This window comes from Echeneis naucrates, chromosome 18 (genome assembly GCF_900963305.1).
Source record: "Echeneis naucrates chromosome 18, fEcheNa1.1, whole genome shotgun sequence".
Taxonomy (NCBI): Eukaryota; Metazoa; Chordata; class Actinopteri; order Carangiformes; family Echeneidae; genus Echeneis; species Echeneis naucrates.
In genome coordinates, this window is record NC_042528.1 from 13,706,354 (window position 1) to 13,730,337 (window position 23,984).

Below are 23,984 nucleotides of genomic sequence, written 5' to 3' on the forward strand. Positions count from 1 at the left end.
CAAGGATTTCTCTCTGTAAGGACGGACCCCCTCAATGCAAATGTGTGGAGACTGGACAAAAACATTGCATAACACTTCCGAGACAGCATGCAGTGCCTTGGCTAGGAGGTGGGAAGGCGGCACTTGGTAACCATTTTGACAAAGGGTCTAACATCCATGAAAGGGGGGAGCCAAAAAAAAAATAAAAGAATAAAAAGCCTGCACTGAAGGACAAAAAGGTGAAATGGATGAGTTTAATTCTAAATCAAGCAAGATTTAAACAGCTATTCCAAAACACAACAGACTGAGTCCAGAAACAGTAAAACAGTTTCCACCTCCAATAAATCAAAGAACAAATTGATGCATTCGTCCCCACAGAAGCAACAAAATTCCTGCACAAAGCATCTGATCAGAGCACAGAGGCAGGAAAACAAAGATATATCAAATTCATAGCATTCAAGTAGTACAGGGGGATAAACACTCCCTTTAAACTCAGAGTTTTTAACTGAGACACAAATAACGAAAGAGAAAAAAAGGCCGGAGAATTCCAGGAATCAATCTGAGACAGAACTACAGAACTTAGATCAATTCACACCTCATTACAAAAATATTAATCTTATTCAACTCAACAGTCAACAGGGACACTGATAGAAGTATAAATGTGTCACTTTAAACAGGTGTTTAAAACGAGTCATGCAAGTCATAGTTCAATATATTATATTCAATGAAAGTTATGTTTCCAGGGTTGAAGCGATGGGACTGAGCAAATTTAGCCCGCGGCTATTTGAGTAATTTATTTGGTGAACAAGTAACATGACAAAGTTGTGTGGCATTGCCGAACATGTGGTTGAGGGCAACAGTGTGTATCTGTGTACACAAGGAGCTTTGTATTAATCTAAACTTTAAAAACAAGAAAAACAACTAAGTTACACTACTTTACAAATTGAACTAACACAGCCTCGTTTCACAATATTCAGGATTAATAAAAAATAAAGCACGGATTATATTTTCTGTGACACACAGACACTAACATCAGTCTATTGAATATCTGGTGAACTATGTGCTGCGGCGCTGAGACTCTTCTTCTGTGGTGAGATTAATTCTGAGGTGGAGGAGGTGGGGGGGCAGGAGGCATCCCAAATGGAGGCATACCTGGTACCCCCATTCCCATCATGGTGACAAAGTTGGAAGGGTCCATGGGTGGCGGGGGTGGAGGTGGGGCATACATCATGCCAGTTGAGCCTGGAGGTGGGGGAGGGGGAGGGGGAGGCGCACCAGGAGGCAATGGTGGCTGGACACCAGGAGGGGGTGGCACCATGGATGGCGTACCCATGGGTGGTGGAGGTTGGGCACCAGAGGCTGCAGGCTGTTGGGGCTGCTGCCATGGAGGCAGGGTGCCAGTGCCAGGGCTGGATGTAGTGGTGGTATCTGAGAGGGGTAGGGGCGGAAATACAAGTTAACCATTTCTGTCAAGAAAAAGCGCATAGAATTTATGACGATGCACAATGTATGACTCATAGAATAGCCAAGGGTGACCTTTGTTACATAGTATCGTCTAATTTAAGCAGATAATTACAGCATTGCCTGTTACCAAGTGCATCAACTTTTGTACAATGAGACATTTCTTCACAGATATATATAATAAGCAGGAAAAACTGAATGGTCCATAGTATCGTCTAATTTAAGCAGATAATTACAGCATTGCCTGTTACCAAGTGCATCAACTTTTGTACAATGAGACATTTCTTCACAGATATATATAATAAGCAGGAAAAACTGAATGGTCCCTTATGTAGTTTTTGTGAGCCCTTACTTTGTTGCCAGGGCAGCGGTGTACTGGTTGCCATGCTGCTAGTTGGAGGGGGAGGTGGAGCCTGCTGTTGCCATGGTGGCAAGGGACCAGAAGGAGGGGGAGGTGGCTGGTTGCTGGGGGGAGGAGGTGGAGGCGGCATCATACCCATTGGTGGAGGCAGCAGACCTTCGAGGGCAAAAATTGTAAAATCAACAATCTTGGATCTAAATCTGACTCTAAAATGAAGACCAAGGAATTTTTCTGAACCACATATGCACATGGAGCTCACTTTAAAAGGCTACTCTTCAAGACCTTTCCAGGACTTCAGTGAAACTTATTAACGCTTATCTTAAAATTCTTTTTCAGCATCTGTCACAGCTCTTACCCATAGGGTGTCCATGAGGTCCAGGACCCTGCCCCATAGGGGGAGGAGGGGGCTGCATCCATGGAGGAGGCAAGCCATTGGGGTTGGGGGGCATAGGGGGCCCTCCTATGTTTGGCATTGGTGGAGGGAAGTTGTGCGGCCCTCCATGGCCCCCAGGCCCTCCATGCATGCCATGGAAGTTCCTGTTCTCAGCTGGACCAGAGCTCATCCAGGGAGGCCGGTTCTGCTGCCATGAAAGATTCAATAAATCACAATCATCGTAAAATCTTCTATAAAAACCTAACTGAACCATGGAGTCAGCAACTCACTGGTGGGGGCTGGTTATTGTTGGGGCCTGAAGCTCGAGGTGCTCCTCCCTGGGTGCTGGAGTGCCCTCCTCCGGATGTGGGTACTGGTGCTTCCCCCAGCTCTGCCATGAGGGACAGGTACTCCTTGTCCATACGAGCTTTGTCCTGGGCTGACTGAGGCGGCTCACCACCTGTGGCTCTGTGGGCAGCAAATGTGCTGCACAAAGCAAAAAAAAAAAAAAAAAACCACAAGCATTTAGAACATGACACCACATCAGGTTTTCTGATTTCATTTAGTGTCCCATTTTCAATGATTACCTAGTGTACTTGCAGTCAGAAGAGATGTGGCCTGCTCCACCACATTTGGTACAAAGAGTGGTGTTGGTAATGCTGCGTGGCTCTGAGTTCTGCCAAGGGCGGAGAATCCTGCAGAAACAATAACTATCACTTACTCTGTGGATCTTTGACCAACCTGAAGCTCCAGTTCTGTCAGACCTGTGCAGCCTACCTGTTGTCGTCTTCCCTCAGAGTACCGTTGAGTCTGGCGAGTTCCCTCAGCTGCATCTTCCGTAGGTCATTCTGATCCTCAGGTGTCTCGATGCCTTGTTTCAGGATGTTTCGAATCTGTGAATTTCCCACCATTAATATATTGAAAATTTTCTTCTAGTATAATTAAGCCACACATTAAGCCATAAACTGCATTTGGACACTATGATGCACCAAACAGAGACGGGAGCATCCAACAGGAGAATGATCATGAACACAGTGAAGTAAATCTTACCTGCTCAACAGCTTTCTTGACATTTTCCATTGTGTTGGCGGTGACTAAGGCATGCAGTGGCTCGTCCTCACCTGGGAGCATCTGTCCATCCTTCCGGCCAACTTTCCCCTCTTTTACAGAACCTTTACCACGGATCATGATCTTAGCACAGCATTCTTTCTCAATGTTCTTCAGTGTGTTACCACTGGTAAGACAACAGAAAAAGTAGTGAGACCTTAAACTGTCTTGTTGAAAGAACCTAAAACATGTGAAGTGATGGTGACATTGAGTCCTCTTTACCGCGGCCCAATGAGCAGGCCAACGAAGTTGATTTCTGGGTATTCATCTTGGGGGATCATAACTTTGTCGTTGACCCTGGTGGCTGGAGGTCTACAAAGAACCCAAACAACATCATTATTAACCAAGAGCATTTCTTTTTGATTTGACTAAACACATAATAATAATAATAATAATAATAATAATAATAATAATAATAATAATAATAAATGATAAAAAAAAAACAGCACTCCACCACTAGTCCCCAGTCACTGCTGAAAATGGGACCTGGACGCTCTCTTAATTTTCCCAAAGTTGTATCCTTAAGTACTAATGGCGACCTGGATCTTTTTCTGTCCAAAAGTAACATATTACGTATGATATTGGTTGACCAACATTGTCAGTTACCACCTGTGAGCAGTGCAGAAATGTACCTCCAGGAACTCATCATAGAGCTTTGGTAGCAACATATCTAAATTTACTCAATGCTATTCATCAGTGGTGTTTGTCAGAAGCAGCCACAAGATTCACCAAACTAAGAAAATGATCATACTTATAGTCTGCCGGAGGCTTGAAATCGGGGTTAAGTCCAACCATCTCAGTGATGAGGGAGTGACGCTCCTCCTCAATCTTCTTTCGTGTGCGATATTCTCGGGTGTTCAGCCTCTTGCCCTCGCTGTTGTAGATGGGCTCTGGAGAAGGAGACCTGAGGACGGCAGACAAAGAACAACAGAGACTTCGTTAACACCCCTCTGGAAGTCGAGCGCTGTCATTAACAGTTGCACACACATCCTACAGCTATGCTAGGACTTAAACCATTCAGCACTAAATCAATGGGTACTGACAAGTCTTAGAGATACTGCTAAATTTAAAATGGTTTTGCAAATTTAGAAGACTATGTGACTCATGACCAGTGCAGGAGCAAACTCAAAAATAAATTAAAAAAATAAATAGATGTAAAAACTCTGCACTGAGGCATCAAAGGTTCATTCATTTATGCAATTAAAGGATGGGAGCTGGGGGGAGTTGGGGCAACCAAAGCTGTATAGCCGTAATTAATCTGATACACTGGAAGGGCATCAATCACACAGAAAAAAGTTAAATAATATATGGCCAGAATTAAACCTGCATACAGGATTGTTGGCCTACAAGAAAGGAAAGTTGGAGGTAAGAAAAAGAAACCATAACAAAATTTGCAATCCTAAACAGAAACGCTGGCTTTGTGTTGCTTGCTGTTGACTTGGCTGAAGAGGTCCGTACCTCCCTTTGGATGCTGAAAACCTGTGCTGCTGCGTTAAGGAGATTCTGTGCTTGAAAAAGGGTTAGGTTGATGTGGGGTAATTTGGGTTAGAGAAAAGGAATTAAGATTAGATATCCACCTTTTCCTATGCTCTCCCATCTGAGAGCCACATGTGTCCATGTAATGAGAAGAGTGAGGGGAGGAAAAAAAAATAAAGGGGAGGGGGGTCCTTTTATGCTTCAAACTTCCGACGGTGACGACCTGAAACACCCCCGAGTTGGTTCTTTCACATTAGCTTGGGGAGTGATTTATATGAGTGCTGCAGCTCTGCAATCAAATTTTTTAGCTGCTGTGGAAATGTCTTATGATGAGAAACTCTATGCAGTGTACATATGACAGGGACTCTAGCTAACAGAGGTCAACTTCACACACTTGAGAGCAAACCACTTCCTGTGGGAACAGATCCTTATGGAAACTATGTTATACGCTGCCCATGGTGTTTGCAGGACACAAGCAGTTATGGCAGTTTTCATCCAGACCTCAAGAGTCCAGAGGGAAAACTGGCACCCAAACCTCTGTTCCCTCCCCACCGGGGTGCAAATGTTTGAAAAGCCACATCACCAATGAAAAGTCTTTGTTAGGTCTAAGACAAAATGAATCAGTTGTGTAATGTGATGTAAGCTACATACATCACTGTCAGAAATATTCATGGACTATGCATGTAAATCAGACAGTATTAACTGATGGGCAGGAATATTTGGTTATTCAATTTTGAAAATTAGCCAATTTAACTCAAATACAAATCTGCAATATCAATATCAATGTTAAAAATATTGACATTAAGTATGGTGCATTGACCCAAACCTGTTTCAGAGGAAAATCTTAATACATTTAGCATTAAATGTGGTTTCATAGACTCACACAGCACTCTCCAGCACACAAAAAAGAAGTGGGTGAAATCATGATGCATTGACACTAGTACTCCACTGAACTGTCAAATAAAATGACAAATAATCCAATGGAAAAGATACAAATATTCAAATAGTTGTCCTGGCTAAAATACACCTAAAATCATCCAACACCCTTCTGTATAGTGGGTTGTCCAAACATTCCTACCCTCTTGCTCCTTTCCTATTTATAGTCACAAATCAATTGTCCTCTTTTTTTTTTTTTTTTTTTTTTTTTTAACCCAAGACTGAAACTGTGGCTGATAAAAGACATCCTGTGGAGAGTTTTTTGAAAAATTCAATAAAAACAGATAACACTAATACTCAACTCAAGGCCAACCAACTAGATGTTGGGGGCTTTTAACTGCATCTCAGCATCTTCCTCAGCAGATAGTTACCCTATTCTGGGTAAACCTCAACCTCTGAAGATGACATGAGAATTTCTCGAAAGCTCCAAAAAACGGAAGAGCGAAAATAGATCCTTTACACACTTCATCCAAATAACAGTAAACTGGAAAAGGTTGATTTTTTCCTTTTTAATTTCAATTAAGTCACTGTCTCAGTCTCTAGGGTAAAAATATACTAATTTGTGAGTTTATTGGGTAAACCTCTCTGCACTCTTACAGTAAATTCTCCTTCAGTCTGTTAAGGAGGTGGTGTTTCAACTGTGTGATCACTTTTGACATTAGATTTTGGATTGCAGTTCCATTGTGCTATTTTAACAAGTGTCCTTAATACTTTGTTCTACGCATTCAAAAAAATAAAAAAATAAATAAAAATAAAAATCAATGAGGGTCACTAAAGAATAGAGGCAACTCTTTGAAAAAGAAGCACAAACTTTATCCTCCAAATAATCACACAGTTTAATCAACACCTGTTTAACTGCCCATTTAATGCACAACTGTTTCTTTAGACTGCATTTGTTTTGGCTGTTGTGTTCCGAATAAACTGACAATCAAATGTATATGCATCTCAGTTTAAAAAGAAACAGGTATTTGAAAGCATCAGTGAGATACACTCAACTAAAGAATTGGTCTTAAATGCTTAAAGAAATATTTTTTTTAAAAGAATGCATTTGACCAATCTAAGATAACCTGACTATAAAACCAGTGCCAGGAAATGTACAACATGTACACTTACTGGTGATGGACTGCTTGGCAAGAACTTCATAAATATGATTATATATATGATTTCTTCTCTAACACTGAGATTTTGCCATGTGACAACTGTCCTTGAAATAGGAGACAGCTAACCAAACTCTACATCTGTCAGCTTCTTACTACACAATCTGAGATTTAGACTAACAGCCACACATATCAGAAAAAAAAGAGGAGAAAAATAATAATAAAAAAAAATCATCAACATTTTTCTTCCAAAAAGTCAAGAATGTAGAGAAAATGTTACTGTTCATGAGTTTAATCTTTTTCCGACCTGTCCTCAGGGTTAACAGGGATTCCCAGGTCTCCTGTACGCAGTTTACGAGTCAGGTCTTCAATCTGCAGTTGGACTGGAAGAATTCAGGTTAGGAAAGAAAAACAAGGATGGAGAGAATGTGGTTACCACAACAAAATCAGAGAGACAATGCTCTGCATATTAGAGCACTGTCTCAGTCATTACTAAGGTAAAAGCAAATGGTGAGTCTGTTAAAATAAATAAAGGGAGATCAAATGAACATCTAGTAAGACTCTACAACATGAAACCACTTACTCATTTCATCAACGGCATACACTACCCAATACGATTATTTTCTAGAAGTCCTTCACATTAGCTTGAACAGAACTAACCTTTCCTCAGACAACAATTAAACATGGTAACATGTCAGTAAAAGACTAGGCCATGGTTCCTAAAAATGCCTGCCACACCGTTAGTATAGTTTTTCATCCATGAGAACAAGGCTTCACATTCTGTTGCATATTGCCTTTAAAGGTTTAGCCATTTTGAGTACAGTGTGTCTCAAAATGACCAGTCTATTTGTTTAGTGAGTTTTTGGAACAAAAACAGGTGATGACAGTCACTCTTGTCACTCCACAGATCTAATACTGAGGGGCTGCAGTGACAGAGAAACAATTCTTACATTTAGAAGGCAATGAAAAAATAAGATCAGTCATCACATGCACATTATGAAAGTGATTATGGAATACCCCCACACACACAGATTCACTGATCACTGAAAGGATTACTCTTAACTATTGAGATGAACGTAGGGCCTGTGATTGTGGCATTTATCTAAATATGCTTCCCTCAGATTGTTTTCGAGGATCTACTGAATGCGCAAAGGAAATGATAAGAATGACAAGGGAGGGTATGCACAAATGAGAGTTTATGTACCAAGGAAGTACAACCATTACCAATGAGTAAACAGCATCAATAACAATGTCAGTTATTGACAAAAGACTTTTTTTGCTTTGGGGACCCAAGCTGAGAGCCTGTAAATGCAGTGTGTCTGTGCTACACTGCTGCTGAATGGCACTTATGGTTTTAAGTACAGCATTTCATGTGATGATAATTTTCTATAACAGTGATCAAGTGTTTCCCAATTTGCAATGCCCAACTAGACCAAATTGTTGGGTGAACTGATAGTAATAGGATTGTTTTGCCATTGAAGCAGCATTGCTCACACTTAGACCAGTGTAACAGAAGCATACTTTAGCATGTTAGGACTTTATGAGTAACGTATCCATGCACAGGACATTACTGATGGTGTGTAGGGGGTCAGGCAAGACAGTGAACAGTGACCTGCAGCTCAGGACAAAGATCAGCAAGCAGTGGTTTTTAATCATCTATCTTAAAATCCTCTTGCTAATGGGTGCCCAATAGTATGCAAACTGTAAGACAATAAAAACACTTGCCAAAGCAGGACCACTTTATCTCAATTAAACAGAAAAATAACCTCAATTAGCACCTTAAATCAACAAGTTATAATCGTTGTTAATCAAAAAGTATTGTTTGTCTTAACAGTTAGAGCAAAATTAAACATTTTGTGTAACAGTAATGTTACTGTCAGATAGATGGAAAATGTGATTCCAGGTTTTTAGTTAGTAAAGCATCTTGTGGGTGCCTTTACAGCACTCTAGCTGTTGGGAATTCAGCAGACAGTAACATTAATACTGGTATGCATCATGTAAAAAAACTAGCATTTCAGACATGTAATAGAAAAATCAGCATTCATAAATTACATGATAACCTTACTAAGAAGAGATAATTACTAAAGCATTTACCTATATAGGCTCTCTCTTGATCCCGGGTCAGTCCAGGAGGAATGACTGTAGGCATGCCCGGGATGACTGTCTTCTGGTCGGGTGTCTCACTGCTCCAGCGGCTCTTCTTTCTTGCTTTCTTCTGACCGAAATCTACTGAAAGAGACGGGAGATTTATGCTGCCTGTGGCACTCGACGTGGCCTCGCTTCATATGAAATGTAATAAGACACTGAAAATATTAACGACCTACAGATAATCAAATAAGCATTTAGAAGTCAACTAATCCAGACACCAAGAACTCATCGCAACATAACCTGGTGTTTATTATTACCAGTGCAGGTATTATGGGATCACTATAGCATTGTGATTCTGGAGGAAAAAAAAAAGAATACGACTGGCTAAAATTGCTGTCATATTAAGTGTTCCTCTAAGTCCAGATAATGACATACAATCAAACCAGTGTTCGGTCATGATCCGTCTAACATATGTAACTTCCATCACCGAAGGGGCAAAAACCCGACTAAGCCCTTACTAGTGTTGGATTGGCTCATCATATTAACGTTAGCCACGCGGTCTCCATTTCGCGGAAGGCCAATGCTTAATGTTGGGCCTTTTACGTTAACCATGTCAGTTAGCTACATTAGCTGACCAGCGATAGCTTGTGCGGCATCGAGCGTTTGATGCTAGTGGGCTTGCGGTTCACTTACCGGGTTTGGCTAATCCAGCCTGCGGAGCTGGTTGTTGAGCCTGGGCCGAAAAACCTGACGCTGGGTTGAACTGGTGTGTCTGTGGGAAAGATGCATTTGGAATCGAAGGCTGGAAACCTTGTAAAGAAGCAAAAGATGCAGGCGGCCCCGGTGTCGGCATCAACCCGTTTCCCGCACCAGGCCCCGCGTCAAATCCTCGTTTAGCGCCGATACTGGGATGCAACTTCCCTAGAGGAGTTGCATTTGCTCCAGTAGCCATAGTAGGTGTAGTTAAATCGCCTCGTTCCTGTCAGTCGATTGAATTATAAATTGGTTAAAAAGAGAAAACCGCTCACAAAGTACAGAACGTTCAACCTACAGTATTTCAATCAAAATGGCGTCCAACTGAAATTCACAAAGACTCGTCTCATGCTACCATGCAGAATGCCGCCTTGCTATTGGCCAGGCCAAGGCCCTCCCCATAGACTACGTCCCATTGGACAGTTTTTGTAATCCTCGTTCTATAAAGTGATTGGTTCATGGGACTGCCAACTCTAGACTATGGCGCCATGACAATGGGCTTACATAGGACTCTATTCACGCGCTTCAGGCACTCACCCAAAAAAATAAATAAATAAATAAAAAAAATCAACAGCATCCATATCTACCACTCATTAATTATGAAAATGATGAAATATGAACCGAATTACTTAGAACTCTTTCATATTGTGTATAGTCCAGCGGGGACACTTTTCCTGCAGTACTTTCAGTTTCGTTACCCCACATTACCATTAGAGGAAGGAAGACGCCATTAGATCTCAACGTCTCGAGCAACCCAAGATAATTTTTCTACTTTTCACTTTTTTATTAAAATTCCCAGCTAAACACAGCATTGGTCAAACCTAGAGTACCGTTTTATGACTTTATTTCAATAGCATATTTTTAATTTATATAATAATTTTACTATATATAAATAACTATATAAAATCACACGCACACAAACACACACGACAAAATAAACACAGAGGCCACAGTTTTCAGTTTTAATATTAACCTAATAGTAGGAAATCAAGATGGACAGTAATTGAGGTCATGTTCTTAACAGACTACAAGTGACGATGTGAAGCCACATATTTATCACACCCATGAAAATAAATCTAAATAATTAAAAAAATGCAGCTTGATAAAAAGTTCTAAAGCATCATATCATCAAAGATTCCATATAGTCCAAATACAAAAGTATAACCATTTTAACCTGTGCATGGCTATAATGTAAGTGATACAGAATTTAGATTGTTTTGCCATTGTTTCACATATCTAATAACAATGTAAACTTACATTAACAGAAATGCACTAAAATACATACAGTGATACTTAAGACGCTGCTTGAAAGAATTCACTTCATTTACATAACATAATCCTAGGACTCACCTTTAAAACATGCACCATGCACTATGTTAATTTTTTCTATGAATAGAATCTAAATAGTGAAAGAACATATAGCTACTTTGAGAGGGGAAAACTTTTTCTTCTCACAGTTTCATGAGTAGATGTCACCCAGGTTGTTTCCATCAGAAGGGTTGCTTGTCCTGGTATGAGGATCCTGTGGGTGTGCTGGGGTGGGTAGGACTGAGACTGGTCAAGTTAGGCCAGAGTGGAACAGGGAACACTCATCCATGCCGCACATTCTAAATTCAAGGCTCACAAAGAGGGCCACTTAAGACTGACAGGGTCTGTAAACCCTTTAGATATTTGGACTTGGATTTGGCCTAATGCACTCAATGGCCATTTTAACTGTGGCTTTTAGAATTACATCCCTGTTAACTAATCATTTTAAGAATCAATTGCTGGGAAGCTTACCCACTATTGTATCTTATCTGGCCAACCAAAAATTGCTTGATTGAGAGGGCACTTTCAGCCTGGCAGAAACCCTGACACCTCTACACTGGACTATTCCCTCTCAGAAATCCATGAATATCACAACATGGAAATAGGACAATGAAAGGTGATCAGCTGAGCATTACTTGTACTGTATTTTTTAGTATGAGCTGGAATGAGATCACAGCATTGTGAATGCATTCAACCATTCACACTAAAGTCTACACGTTGGTTATTGTTTTATTGTGACATAACCCTTATTAACCATGTCTCTCCATATTCAGAAAGGTGACCTGCGCCACTGATATTACCGATGAGATACATTGTTTACTTTTCAGTGACTCCAATGGCACTTAGGCTATTCTATCCTCTAAATGTTAGTCAGCTCTCACCTGGCTGTATTGGACAAGGATCAGAATGTATATCGAGCCCGCTCAGCACCGGGATCCCGCGAATGGTCAAAGGTAGAACTTCTCTGGAGGGTGGGCACTGGGGAAAGGCGCGAACGCTCAAATGTGTATCCATCTGTCTCGGCAGGGAGTCTCCGAATTGGACTCCGGTCACGTGCATAGTATGAGGACACTGGGGCTGGTGGAGGAGGGAGGGGAGGGCACTCATATGGGTCAAGGCTAGAGGGGGGAAGACGTTCCCTTATTACAGCTGTGGAAGAAGCTGTTGATGGAGCAGGCAAAGGGACGGCGCGGCGTTCCTCAAAATAACTGCTTCCGTAAGAATTGGCCCTGTACTTCTCGTAGTAGTCCACGACCCCGTACGGATCCCTTTCGTCGTAAGGCGACCGTCGCATCGGGTAGGCTGGTACCGCGCCATAGAGAGAACCGTTGCTCCGGTATGCCACCTCGTTGCCATACATCCGAGGCATGCTATGATCAGCAACAGCGCTTATGCCGTAACCTGGGTGTGGCCCGTATCTCATTGCGCTTTCATAGCCTGCACCCCTTCTGTACCCCGCCATGCCGCTGCTGTGACCAGCACCCCGGGAAAACACATGTACAGGAGCATAGCTGCCACCATAATCTGGATCGCCACTGAAGTCCGGATGATAACCCCTGTTGTGACCACGCCCACCAAATCTCGAGGCATCGTATCCATCAGACTTTGGCTCTGAGCCGTTTCTGTGGTAGCCATTTTGGTCTAGAGGACATTCTTTGGACCAGTGGCCTTCCTGCCCGCAACGATAACAACCTGATCTGTCTCCCATTCCCGGCGCAGTACGCAGGCGGCTAGTCGAAAGCTTCACGCTCATCAGTTTGCCTTAAAAAGAAAAGATTCAATAAGGACTTATGCCTGCATTTTTTTTCCAAATATATTTGACATTTCCTGTCTGTCATAAATGTCTCCTAATCCATCAGTCCAGATAACCTGAATAATGCTTCTTTAGTGGCAATAAGCCTATTATTAAAATACATTGACAGCAAAAAGAACGATTGTTAAAGCTGAAATCCGTAACTTACATAGTAACGCTTTGCAGTGAAAAAGAAAGATTACCTCAATGATAGTCATGTGGTAAAAATTGGCGAGGGAACTCATCAGAGTGACCTGCATTTATGTTTTCATTTGTCATAAATATAAGTAGACCTTCATTGTGGTTGCAAAAAATTTTGTTTCTTCCAGGATTTAAAAGACTGTATGCTTAAGAGGTAACTCATAATCTGCAATATCTGGCCATTAGTGTTTTACAGCACTCTATCTACCAGCTGGATATAACCAATGATATTACGGATACCAGCTTTAAAATATTAAGTATGGTGGGTTGCCTTATTGATGAGCTCATCATTATCCCCTTATCTCTCCCATTTTACTCACCTGAGGTGCATCCAACACTTACCTGTGAATTTATATAACATAATTAAATATTCCTGATATCAAATATCTAATAAAAGTTTAACTTCCCATCAAGCCCAGCCCAAGAGTTCACCTTTAAAAGCTGTGTTGTCTAACTGATTAATGGCTTCCATGGCATCCTCCATTCGTTCCATGTGAACAAAAGCATAGTTTTTTACTATGTCACACTCCAACACTGTGCCAAACTCTTCAAACTTAGCCCTCAGCTCCTGGTTGGTGCAGGCAATGTTGCCAACATGAAGTTTGGTGGATCCTCTTGACTTCCCACGGCTCAATTCCACATTCATGGGCTGGCCATTGAGCTCATAATGGTGAAGGTTGCAGATGGCTTCTTCAGCCTCCGCTTTATCATCCATGTGCACAAAGCCAAAGTTCTTGACAATAGTACATTCTGCAATCTTGCCATACTGGGAGAAGAGAGAGCGAAGTTCATCTGATGTAGTGTCTGGTGACAAGTTCCCAATGAATATTTTCACCATTGTGGAGCTGCCACGTCTCTAAGGGAGGGGAGGAAATAAATATAACTGCAAATTACAATGACTAAATTTGAACAGTTGCATTAATCTTAACACAAATTATTAAAACTGGTGTTTTAGAAATGTTTGCGGCAAATGGCAGTCAATCACAGATGTCATTTTGTCTTTGAGGCAACACAGTTTTAGCTTTGGATTATCTTCAATTTTTATCTAAGTAAATGATAGATGATAGATTCAATTTAAATGTTACTCATTTAACAGTTATGTCCTAGATTAACACAGCATGTGTATTTGTACTTAAGATAAACCACAGAAAAGATACTTTTGATGCATTCCATACATGTACTGAGGTTTTTGGATATATCTTTGAGACATGGGAAAAACAAGAAAAAGGTGTTCCGTGCTTTTAAATAAATACAAAGTCTAATGTTTATAAAACGTGAGGTCTCTGGTTCCCTTCTAATACATAACTGAAATGTTTAACTTACTTATAGGCAAGTATGGAAACCACTCACACGCTTCCTTCTGCAGTCACTTGAGTCACATTTATATCATCTTCCTATCTCATAATAGTTATGGCCAACCTCACAAGGCCATCATAAGAACACGTCTGACCCGAAACAGCTCAAGAAGAAGCATGGTTGATTTATACTTCCAAATGAATGCCCATGTGTTATTTTTAGAATACTTTTCAAGTTATTGGCAGAAAATGTAGTCAACCAAATTCCCTTACTTTTTTGAGCACAGGGAACATTTAATGACTTCAGTTCAGACAAAACCTCCGAGAACCAAAATAATCAGTTCACCCTCGAGCACCGCTTAGTTCAACGGAACATTTAAACCAAAATCTAACATTTCTTTATCATAGTAATATGGAAATCCTACAATGTTTTACACTAACAGAATGAAAAAAATCAATTTTCAATCTATATTCTGTCATGGCCGTGTGAAAGCCCAGACCAGAACAGATCAAAACACGTCTGAAGTAGCTCTACCAAGGCAAAGCCTCAAACTTCGACTTTGTAATCCGTCGACGGTGATGTCGTGATTCCTTCGTTATTTAACGAACCAAATGTGATTTCATGTTGGGCTGATAACGTCACCGTCATCGATGAAACCACTTTACAGAGGCCATCAGAATCGTACACACTGATCTCAGGTTCCTTTCATTCACATTCCAGGCAACACATCGTGGCTCTGAAACCCACTTCAGTTCGCGACAGAAACCGAAGTTAACGAAACAAACAGGCCCATAAAGAATGGAGAATAATACAATAAACAGTAATAATTTAAGACGTAAATGTGACTGTTATGGGGGGCAACAAGTTACGTTACATTCCTCCCACGCTTTTAGCCAATAACGTCAAATCCCTAGCACGCCTATAGCATATTTTTTCAGTTAGCATAGCATTTCCATACACGACAAAAGCCTTGCGTTTTTCCTCAAACCGACAGGAACCTTTAATGCATTAACTCAGCCGACAAGATGGGAACCTCCGTGGCATGCTGTATTTGTAGATTCGTACCTTTACCAACAGCAGACTGTGTCGATCCTCGGAAACTGAAATGGCGACCTGCTCTACCGACTGGCGTAACACGAGCAGCTCATGACCAGGCAGCACGGAGACTGCAGCGGCTAACAGTTAGCAGCTTCAAGGCGGGACTAAAGCGGCAAGTGACGTAACACGAAACATCAAGCAAACAAAGGAACAAAGGTGGAAAACGGAATATCCCGATATTCAGACTTTATCACATATTCTCATCTTCATATTGCTCTTAATGTACGTGTGTATGTATACAAAACAAACAAATCAACATGCTCAAAAGTAGATTATATGAAAGAAAATTTCTTTGAGAACAAAACTCCAGAAACGAAAATAAATGTCTTTATTAAAAATCATTTTCATTGTATGCTGGTCTTTTACAGCTAATATGAAAAAATACAAACTTCAAATCTACATATATGCAAGCTAAACAAAGGCACCTTTAACACAAGTGCCTCACGACTTTAACAGCCCATACCTGAATCCTGCCTCACATTTCTATCTGCTTGTTACACAGCCATTTACAACACAGAACCATCCCAGACTAAGATCCAGGATTTGAAGGATTATTTTTGTGTTCAGATGCAGGCAAAGTGTGCAATATTGTCAGTGGGAAGAAAACAGTTGTTAGCCAACATGTTATCCAATATTCTTGTTGGTACTGTCACTCAACAATACTTCAAGAATTCTGACTTATCAGCAGAAACTTCAATATAAAATTAACTTGCTTATTTTGCAAACATTTTGAAATGATAACACAGAGGCTGGAATGTTTGAAAATCTTTGTCTTACTTCAAATCCTCTCCCTTAAAATCAATTGCAGCGATTCTGTACCCTGACTGAACACTCGAGTCAGTTACACAGATATGGATTCATATTTGTGGGCAGACACCCGTTTCACCCTTTGTCTGGTTTTAGCTCTAATTGAACATACATGAAAAATAAGCCTACTACTCATCATCAATGATGATAATTTTTGAAAAATATAAATTTATCCACATCCATATAACTGATTCACATCACAAGATGCATGCTGAGGAGCAAGATTAAGCTTTTCAGCTCTACAAGCAACTGACACAGCTAACTGGCTGGGTCAAACCACAACCAAATTAAAAAATTAATATATTAATTGAACATGAAGGCTAAGCTGGATTTACAGTCAACGTGAGGTACTAGTGCCACAGGTAACCATGGCACTGGTAGTGACTGACTGAGAGCTTGGTCGGCTCTCACTCATTGATAACATTGCTGCACAAGTTACACATATCTGGAATAGGATAGGGCTATATCATGCTAATTTTATTCTTCACAGCATTTGCATCCTTTCATTAAATTTGCAATTCGGTGTCAATGAGGTACACATATTTAAACTACTCACAGCCTGCTAACAATGTTATTTTATTCTTATTAAACAGGATATTACTGCATTGAACTCACTGTGTTCATGATCATTTATTCATATGAAACCAAGCTTTATGATTACAGAGAGAATTTAACTTCTCTCCCCACAACTCCACCACAAGTCACACAAGGAAGAAAACAGCAGCAGCCAATCAGCTCCTGCTCTTCCTACTGCATGGTTGTTATTTTAATGCCATGGCATTAATGTGTAATTCTCGTATGCAGTCTTAGTGCCTTTACATGTATGGCATAGCTCATTCACGTAAATCCAGCTTTCTTCAAAATGACAAAGGCCAAACAACTAACAACTGTTTCATGTGAGGATAAAAGACATGGCTAAAAATTGAGCTGAAACCCTGCAGAGTAAGTGAGAAAATTATTGTTTCATACATCACAAATGTTAAACAGTGCAGTTTGGTAATCATCCCTCTGGAGAACACAAGTCTGATGAAGTGCGGGTCAGCTGCTGGAACTGCCATCTCAAGATGCCAACACAATTTCCAAACTGAACTTCAGAATCACATATTCTTTGTTGCACGTCACACAGACTGATGGAATCGCATACGTTGAAGAAACCACAGCAAAGTCCTATAATGTTCAAAGAGACCTAGAGAGAGCAGGATAATCCCTTTTCAAAATCTGTAAAATAGTTATTGAGTATTTATCGTGTGAAAGAAATCTGAAAGATCCCAGTGCACATTGGTTTACAACAAAGTGTCGCACTCCCTAGAGATCAAGTAAACTGTCATATTTGTTTACTATGTTGCTCACCTTGGCACCATGGCTTCAGTAAGGTGTATATCGTGGTGCATAATGGTCCTTGGGTCGTGGAACAGCATAGGAGTTCCTGGAGGACACTGGTGAGAGCCGTGTTCGCTCATAGGTGGAGCCCGCTGAAGAGAAAGGCACTCGTCTGATCAGGCTGCGGTCTTGTGCATAGTATGCAGAGGGTGATGTAGGTGGAGGCATTGGTCGACGGTTAAACAGATCTATACCGGAGGAGAGCTTTGACAGGGAGGAAGGAGGGGGTGGGGGAGGCGGGAGGTAGGACATGCGCCGATCCTCGAAATAGCTTGAGCCATAAGGATGAGCCCGATACTTCTCATAATAATCAACACTGCTATACACATGTGGTGACCTCTCAGCATAAGGGCCTGATACTCTGCTGACATACCTATCGCCACACTCAGAGCCATAGCTACTGAGCCTTCGAGGGGGAGGAGGTAGCCCACCAACATAACTACCCTGATTATATGCAGAGCCACCATTTGCTGAAGGTGAGGCCATGCTGTAGCTGCCACGGCCATAACCTGGCGGACCGTGTGGCTGGGCCCAGGCACTGCGACCTCTCGAGTCATCACCATGGCTATTATTTCGACCAACTGAACAATCTTTGGACCAGTGACCATGTTTCCCGCAGACATAGCAGCCAGTATGATCTCCCATTCCTGGGGCAGTTCGCAGGCGGCTGGTGGATAGCTGTACGCTCATCAGCTTGCCTTGTAAGAAGAGAGAAGACATGCAACTATAAAACATGTTAAATGCGTTTGTCTGAAAGTCATTGAGCAAAACAAAATAGCCTTAAGCACGAGAGCATGTGATTTTATGCCAGTGCATTGTCACTGCTTTTTGAAAAAGACTGAAGGCATAATTTCTCTTTGTGTGGAATATCACGTATGGGTCACAAGACCTTCAGATCGACAAAATGGAATCCAAATTAATATTTACATACAGTAAAGACAGCTCATGCTCCACTGCCCGAGAATTCACCTTTGAAGGCTGTGTTGTCCAGCTTACTGATGGCATCCATGGCATCTTCCATTCGCTCCATGTGAACAAAGGCATAGTCCTTCACTATGTCACACTCCACCACTGGGCCAAAATCCTCAAACTTGGCCCGAAGAACATCACTGGTGACCCCTTCACCGAGGTTGCTGACATGCAGTTTGGTGGTGGACTTGGGCCTCCCTTTACTCATCTCAACATTCATGCGCCAGCCATGCAGCTGGTGCTGGTGGAGGTTTTGAATGGCCTCCTCTGCCTCAGACATGCTGTTCATGTGTACAAAACCATAGTTTTTTACAATGTCACATTCTGTGACTTTGCCATACTTCTCAAAGAGTTCACGCAGCTCCTCAGGTGTAGTACTGCAAGCAAGATTGCCAATAAAAATTTTCACCATGTTGATGTTCCCCGTTTCCTGGAAGAATTAGAAAACTGTTTGAATTATAAAATTTTATAATAATTGTTGACATAACATTTGTAAATAACATACATCACAATATGAAATTAAAATAATACAGTCAACAGTTGGACATCAGCACTATCACAGAGCTGTAGACAGAAAGGAAAGATTTTTCTCATTTGACTTTTGTTGGTTCATTGGCTTGTTCTGTATTATATTATATTATATTATATTATATTATATTATATAGGCATGTTTACCATTGAGCCATACTTCTTTGTAAATCCCAAGGCCGATCATGCAAATACACTGGACAAAAATCAAACACTTGCTCAATTAGACTAGTGAGTGAAGGAAGGGGCCGAATTTAAAGACTAGACTGAGTCTCAAACATGAATGTTAGAACTTTTTTGTTTTATTTGAGTAGATATATTGTACCTATAGATTTTCAATGGAGCTGAAATGTCAGAGGCCACAAAGTAGCCTGGAATGAACGTACTGCAGCGTTCTTTAGCACAATAAATGCTAAAAATCAAAACAAAGGGCTGAACAGCCACTAAGCCCAATTTTTGGATTGTGAAACGGTCAGATGGGGCGGACACCAGCTGTATACAAAAAATTTTCTCCAAGAGTCTCCTAACACTGGCGATAGATTTCCTTTATCCAAGGAAATTGTATGTGGTCTTTAATTGTTCACTTGTATCTGCTTTATTTACTCAGATGTAGACATTTGAATGCTGCATCATCTGCTCCCCAATGCAAGTACAGTTTGATGGACTGAACTTCACACGAGCTAACGTCGAGGTAAACATCTCGTCTAAGCCTTACGTCAGCGAGTAAATTCTATTAGCCAGCCTGTTTGCTAACACTGACGCTGTCCGTGTTCTCGTTATATGTTACGATATGTCGGAGTTCGACGACCTTTTACCACAATGACCGAACCGGTCAGTTTATATATGACGCACGAAACAGCATGAAATGGACCAATGCATCCATATGAGGATAACTGCGTTTGAATAAGTAGAAACATAGAACAAACAGGAAGCATAATTGTAGGGAGCTGTTATGCTAGCTAGCTAGCTAGCTACTAGCCAACAAATCGTTTGCAGATGGTTGCCCACAGAATCAGCACATCATTTTAATAAAAAAAACCCATCTTTAACAAAGCTACGATGACGGGTGTATGTCAACAACTACTCAAAATGTACTGTCACGGTGTTTTCATCTCTAACTCACCTACAAATAGATGTAGGCCGCAAAACCAATGAATGAAAAGTGAAATGGCGCGGCTTCTTCTTCGCTTCTGATGTGAACGCTATGCCAGTTCGCGACTTATGGCCCTGTCGCCACCAACTGGGAAGGAGTAGGAATTCGTTTCAGAATCAATGGTGCAAAATGCCGGGTAACTGGTAATCTATCTTCAGCTCCATCACCTAACCTCCCTCAGCTCAATAAATCAATACAGCAGCGAGACAGTCTTTGGAATCAACAGCCCCTCAAGCTAGAGCTCCTTTATTCTTTCATTCATTCCTTCATTCATTCATTCATTCATTCATTCTTCATTCTTTCATTCATTCAGTCCTTCCTTCTTCATTCATTCATTCTTCATTCTTTCATTCATTCATACATCTTCAACCGCTTATCCGTGCTGGAGCCAATCCAGTTTTGTTCCTCTGTGTCTGTAGTTACTGTTAACCCAAACATGGTGTACACTCCACTCCTCATTTATCCGGATTTAGGACTGGTTTCCCTTGTGGCCGGGTTTGAACCCGAGGCCTCTGCATGTAAAGCATGAAACCCTACCACTGAGCTACAAAGCTATATAGCTAGCCCGGGACAAAGCTATACATTTTATTCAATTTTCCCTGAATTTTCAAAAATGTATGTAAATGAAATGTCTTGATGTGTCCCTGATTTTACTTAATTTGCAAAAAGAACGTGTTTATAGTTGCCTAATTATGTTTTCAAATCCCTCACAAGTCAAATATTAAAAGTGACAGTTGAAATGTTATTGAAATGTACTTCATTTGATTTAAAAGTAAACTGTCAATCATATAGCTGAAGGGAATGATAGCATACTCAACTTCATGTGAATACCACGTTAACATAGCAAAAGCAAATAGTTGATAGGGATATGCAAGGAAACACATGATCACAACCAGACCTCGGCTTGAGGTCTTTTTATTGTTCTGGACCTCCATGAATGTTACTTGAGTAACCACGCTATAGAGCCTTCTACAAGAAGACTGGAAGCTGTAACTGCTACCAAAGAGGCTTCTACAATTCCTCCATTAACGCTCTGAATACTTTGGAGAATAAAGATTTCAATTTCAGATTTTGAAAAAGAATGTTTCTGAAAACATGTTTTCCAGAACAAAAAATGAAGAGGTTTGAATAGTTTCTTACATTGCAGTGTTTCAATCTATTTTAGGGTTAGAGGATATCTTTATTCTTTATATTACAATCCCTCCATTCAGTAAGAGCATACTGTGTTTTTGTATACATACATTTTATCCACAAGACCAAACATGAAAAAAAAGAAGCCCATATGCACATCATGTCATTCAAGTATCTGTCAGGGAAAGTTGAATGTTAGTAATACAGTTTACTTTCTACAAAAAACATACATATAACTCGCAACATGTGGAATTTATATTTTTGTCAAACAATCATAAGGGGGCTGCGAAAGTCCACATTCATTTTCTATGGCACCTCAGGTAATCAAACATACAACTAACAACGTGTACAGCTGAACTGGAGTGAAATGGACTCACATGTTGAAGCTGCAATGGAGCAGTCTTTTTCAGACACCAGAGGGTCACACCACGTTAGCAAATAATGTAAGAGCTTCTATGCTAAAGGAGCACATTTATAAACTTCAATCTACATTTAAATGTGATTTTTTCTTAGGTTAGGAAAAAAAATGGATAAGAGTAAATTTGGCTTACCACACACTTAGTTTCTATTTAATTTTTAGCTCACATTAACGTAAGATAACTTTGACCAGATGACAAGGCAGCTTCAAACAAGAAATATAAATATATGTTTTTATAAGTTTCTTTAATTAGTCTCCCTACATCAAAATTCATCCAAAACAAGATACCATATGTTCCTGTCAGTGTTTTGAGAGTAAGCCTAGGGCTATCATAACACTCCCAACATACAGTTTCCTAGTAAAAGCTTCATGCTTACTCAAATGCATCAATTTTCACCTGTAGGTTTTCCAGGAAAAGAGTAAATAAAACTCATTATGAAATTACACTGAAATGTAAGTGAAACCATTAGTCGGAATTGAATTTTGGAATTTTACATTTTAGCATCCATTTCATTATTCCAAGTTGGACCAGTGGCTTGGAGTCAAGGTGTCGTGAATTTCTAACTGATACTTTGATGATAATCCAACATTTGAAAAAGACTACAGCTGCCTTTTAAGTCAATATTAGGTGGCCCTGGGAGCTCCAAGCATTGGAGCTCAAGGAAACAAGTGCAAACACAGAAACTCCAAAAAGAGATGTCTATGGACAGGTTCAGATACACAAGTTAAAAAATTGAGAAAATGAGTATGGATGTACCAAAAATTATTTTCACAAAACTTGGTTGTGAGATTCTTGCATGGATTGCTATTTCCTTAATTTGTTTGTTTGTTTGTTTTGTCTGGTTGCATGAAATTTCTTAGGTTGTAGTGTGCTGAGCTCTCATGGCCATCATAAAACAGTGATAAATCAGTGGTGAATATCTTTCATTAAAAATGTCTGTGTATATTCTCATTCATCCAGGTCAGAGTCATAGCCAGCCAACAATTGAATCGAAAGCAACTAGACTTTGGACTTAGGTTTGTCAAAAAAGACATTTCTCCTCTTGTTCAAAAGACTTCATCAGTTTGTAATGCATTGGTCTGACTAGTTGTCACTAGTCCGACCAACTAGTTTGAAAAAACCTTATTCCTAAATCCGGTTGCTTTTGATTGGTCGAATATCTTTCATCAAAACACCAAATGCTGGTCAAAACATTATTTAAAAAAATATAACTAGATTGAGGAAGAAACCCCCTGAAAAATCAGCCTGATTCAGGTCAAATGGAATGACTGTATTGTGATGGTAAACTCATGCATTATGCAATCAGGATATCACAATACATCAATTACATTTTGAACGTAATGGCTGCAGCGCAATAATTACCTTGACAAACTCTGTTTTCCACATCATTTAGCCCCATCTTAGATATATTCAGCAAATTTAAAGAAGTCTGAGTTTTTCCAGCTGGTAAATGCAATGGAAACAGTATTTACAAGCGAGAAACTGGTCATTGCTGGAACTCAAATACGAATTGAATGCAGTAGTGAAACCAAAGTATAAATGCTTTCAGCTGCGGTGCCACCAACAGTCACCACCTACGCTAAAAAGTCTCACAGAGATCCTTAGAAAAATTCAACTCTATCACAACATCTGCTGTGCGTGTCTGAATCAGACGGTCCCTCCATGTAGCCTCTCAGGGATTTGACCAAATGTTGTGGTTCTAGTGTCTGACAAAGACAACTGAAAACTCAAACTGTGATAGATGTCACTGATGTTTTTCTTCAGTCCATAGATATAGCAGTGACTCTATGGCTATGTCTTCTCTGTAGCAGTCAAACTTTGGTTTAGGGTTGAATTGCTTTTCATTAAAGTAGTTAAATGAGTTAGAAACTCATTTAGCATACTGACCAGTATCTCAACAAAAACAGTTTGAGACATCTGAGCTGGCAACTTAATCCCACACTGACATTTGTCTGTCACAGCAGAGAGGTGGTGGAATTAGTTTGTGCTGGTGTCTGCTATAGCTTCAGTCACGGACGACAGTTCTTATGCGCAGATCTGCATTTTTGTTCTTCTTTGTTAAAGATGATCTATTCCTTTCAGTAGCTGCTTTCATGTCCTGTTAGGATGTAGAGGTTGCTCAGAGCTGAAGGGTCATGTGTGGGTGTGCTCTGAAGGATGATGTCTCTGCACAAAGAGCAATGTCATCAGAAAGTATGGATAGAATTAAGTTATTTATCTTATATAGTCAGTGTTTCCTAGTAGGCTGAAACTGTACTAAAATGGTATTAT

At 40.4% G+C, this 23,984-nt stretch overlaps 4 protein-coding genes across 13 annotated transcripts in view; all 4 read right to left on the reverse strand.

The window, feature by feature from the left end:
• Positions 1–204: 204 nt before the first annotated feature.
• sf1 (splicing factor 1) lies at positions 205–9,957 on the reverse strand. 3 transcript variants are annotated; one of them, XM_029525867.1, is made up of 12 exons: positions 9,572–9,957; positions 8,885–9,016; positions 7,098–7,173; positions 4,033–4,185; positions 3,504–3,593; positions 3,225–3,408; positions 2,952–3,067; positions 2,762–2,869; positions 2,465–2,660; positions 2,157–2,382; positions 1,793–1,957; positions 205–1,407 (listed from the first exon to the last, which is right to left on the reverse strand). In XM_029525867.1, exons 1-12 carry the CDS (start codon positions 9,828–9,830, stop codon positions 1,076–1,078), a joined length of 2,037 nt encoding a protein of 678 aa, XP_029381727.1. In that variant the 5' UTR covers positions 9,831–9,957; the 3' UTR covers positions 205–1,075. The 3 variants fall into 3 exon arrangements, with proteins under 3 accessions (XP_029381727.1, XP_029381728.1, XP_029381726.1); XM_029525868.1 differs by having other exon boundaries at positions 2,157–2,379; positions 8,885–9,019; XM_029525866.1 differs by having other exon boundaries at positions 8,885–9,019.
• A 622-nt stretch (positions 9,958–10,579) lies between these two features.
• On the reverse strand, positions 10,580–15,396 carry LOC115058522 (RNA-binding protein 4.1-like). Of its 3 annotated transcripts, none has more exons than XM_029525869.1 (3): positions 15,294–15,396; positions 13,365–13,788; positions 10,580–12,700 (listed from the first exon to the last, which is right to left on the reverse strand). In XM_029525869.1, the coding sequence occupies exons 2-3, from the start codon at positions 13,768–13,770 to the stop codon at positions 11,841–11,843; spliced, it is 1,266 nt and encodes a 421-aa protein (XP_029381729.1). In that variant the 5' UTR covers positions 13,771–13,788; positions 15,294–15,396; the 3' UTR covers positions 10,580–11,840. The 3 variants fall into 3 exon arrangements, with proteins under 3 accessions (XP_029381729.1, XP_029381730.1, XP_029381731.1); XM_029525870.1 differs by having other exon boundaries at positions 12,564–13,274; XM_029525871.1 differs by having other exon boundaries at positions 12,564–13,788.
• A 235-nt stretch (positions 15,397–15,631) lies between these two features.
• On the reverse strand, positions 15,632–20,202 carry LOC115058783 (RNA-binding protein 4.1-like). 2 transcript variants are annotated; one of them, XM_029526291.1, is made up of 4 exons: positions 20,134–20,202; positions 18,483–18,912; positions 17,484–18,211; positions 15,632–17,319 (listed from the first exon to the last, which is right to left on the reverse strand). In XM_029526291.1, the coding sequence occupies exons 2-3, from the start codon at positions 18,892–18,894 to the stop codon at positions 17,499–17,501; spliced, it is 1,125 nt and encodes a 374-aa protein (XP_029382151.1). In that variant the 5' UTR covers positions 18,895–18,912; positions 20,134–20,202; the 3' UTR covers positions 15,632–17,319; positions 17,484–17,498. The 2 variants fall into 2 exon arrangements, with proteins under 2 accessions (XP_029382151.1, XP_029382152.1); XM_029526292.1 differs by having other exon boundaries at positions 20,138–20,170.
• A 2,327-nt stretch (positions 20,203–22,529) lies between these two features.
• map4k2 (mitogen-activated protein kinase kinase kinase kinase 2) overlaps positions 22,530–23,984 on the reverse strand; it is a 30,161-nt gene continuing 28,706 nt past the window's right edge. For all 5 annotated transcript variants that reach the window (XM_029526993.1, XM_029526990.1, XM_029526991.1 and 2 more), the window contains one exon: positions 22,530–23,879. In XM_029526993.1, the coding sequence (XP_029382853.1) occupies positions 23,792–23,879 (88 nt within the window). In that variant the 3' untranslated portion in view covers positions 22,530–23,791. The remainder of the gene's footprint in view (positions 23,880–23,984) is intronic.

Coding starts and splice junctions, on each gene's coding strand:
- sf1 (XM_029525866.1), bottom strand. CDS start 9,830: ATGGCTACTGGAGCAAATGCAACTCCTCTAGGGAAGTTGCATCCCAGT. Junction 2,870..2,951: donor CTGAGGGAAGACGACAACAG/GTAGGCTGCACA, acceptor TTGTTTCTGCAG/GATTCTCCGCCCTTGGCAGA. Junction 2,383..2,464: donor ACAATAACCAGCCCCCACCA/GTGAGTTGCTGA, acceptor CTTTCATGGCAG/CAGAACCGGCCTCCCTGGAT.
- LOC115058522 (XM_029525869.1), bottom strand. CDS start 13,770: ATGGTGAAAATATTCATTGGGAACTTGTCACCAGACACTACATCAGAT. Junction 12,701..13,364: donor AGACAACACAGCTTTTAAAG/GTGAACTCTTGG, acceptor TTTCTTTTTAAG/GCAAACTGATGAGCGTGAAG.
- LOC115058783 (XM_029526291.1), bottom strand. CDS start 18,894: ATGGTGAAAATTTTTATTGGCAATCTTGCTTGCAGTACTACACCTGAG. Junction 18,212..18,482: donor GGACAACACAGCCTTCAAAG/GTGAATTCTCGG, acceptor TCTTCTTACAAG/GCAAGCTGATGAGCGTACAG.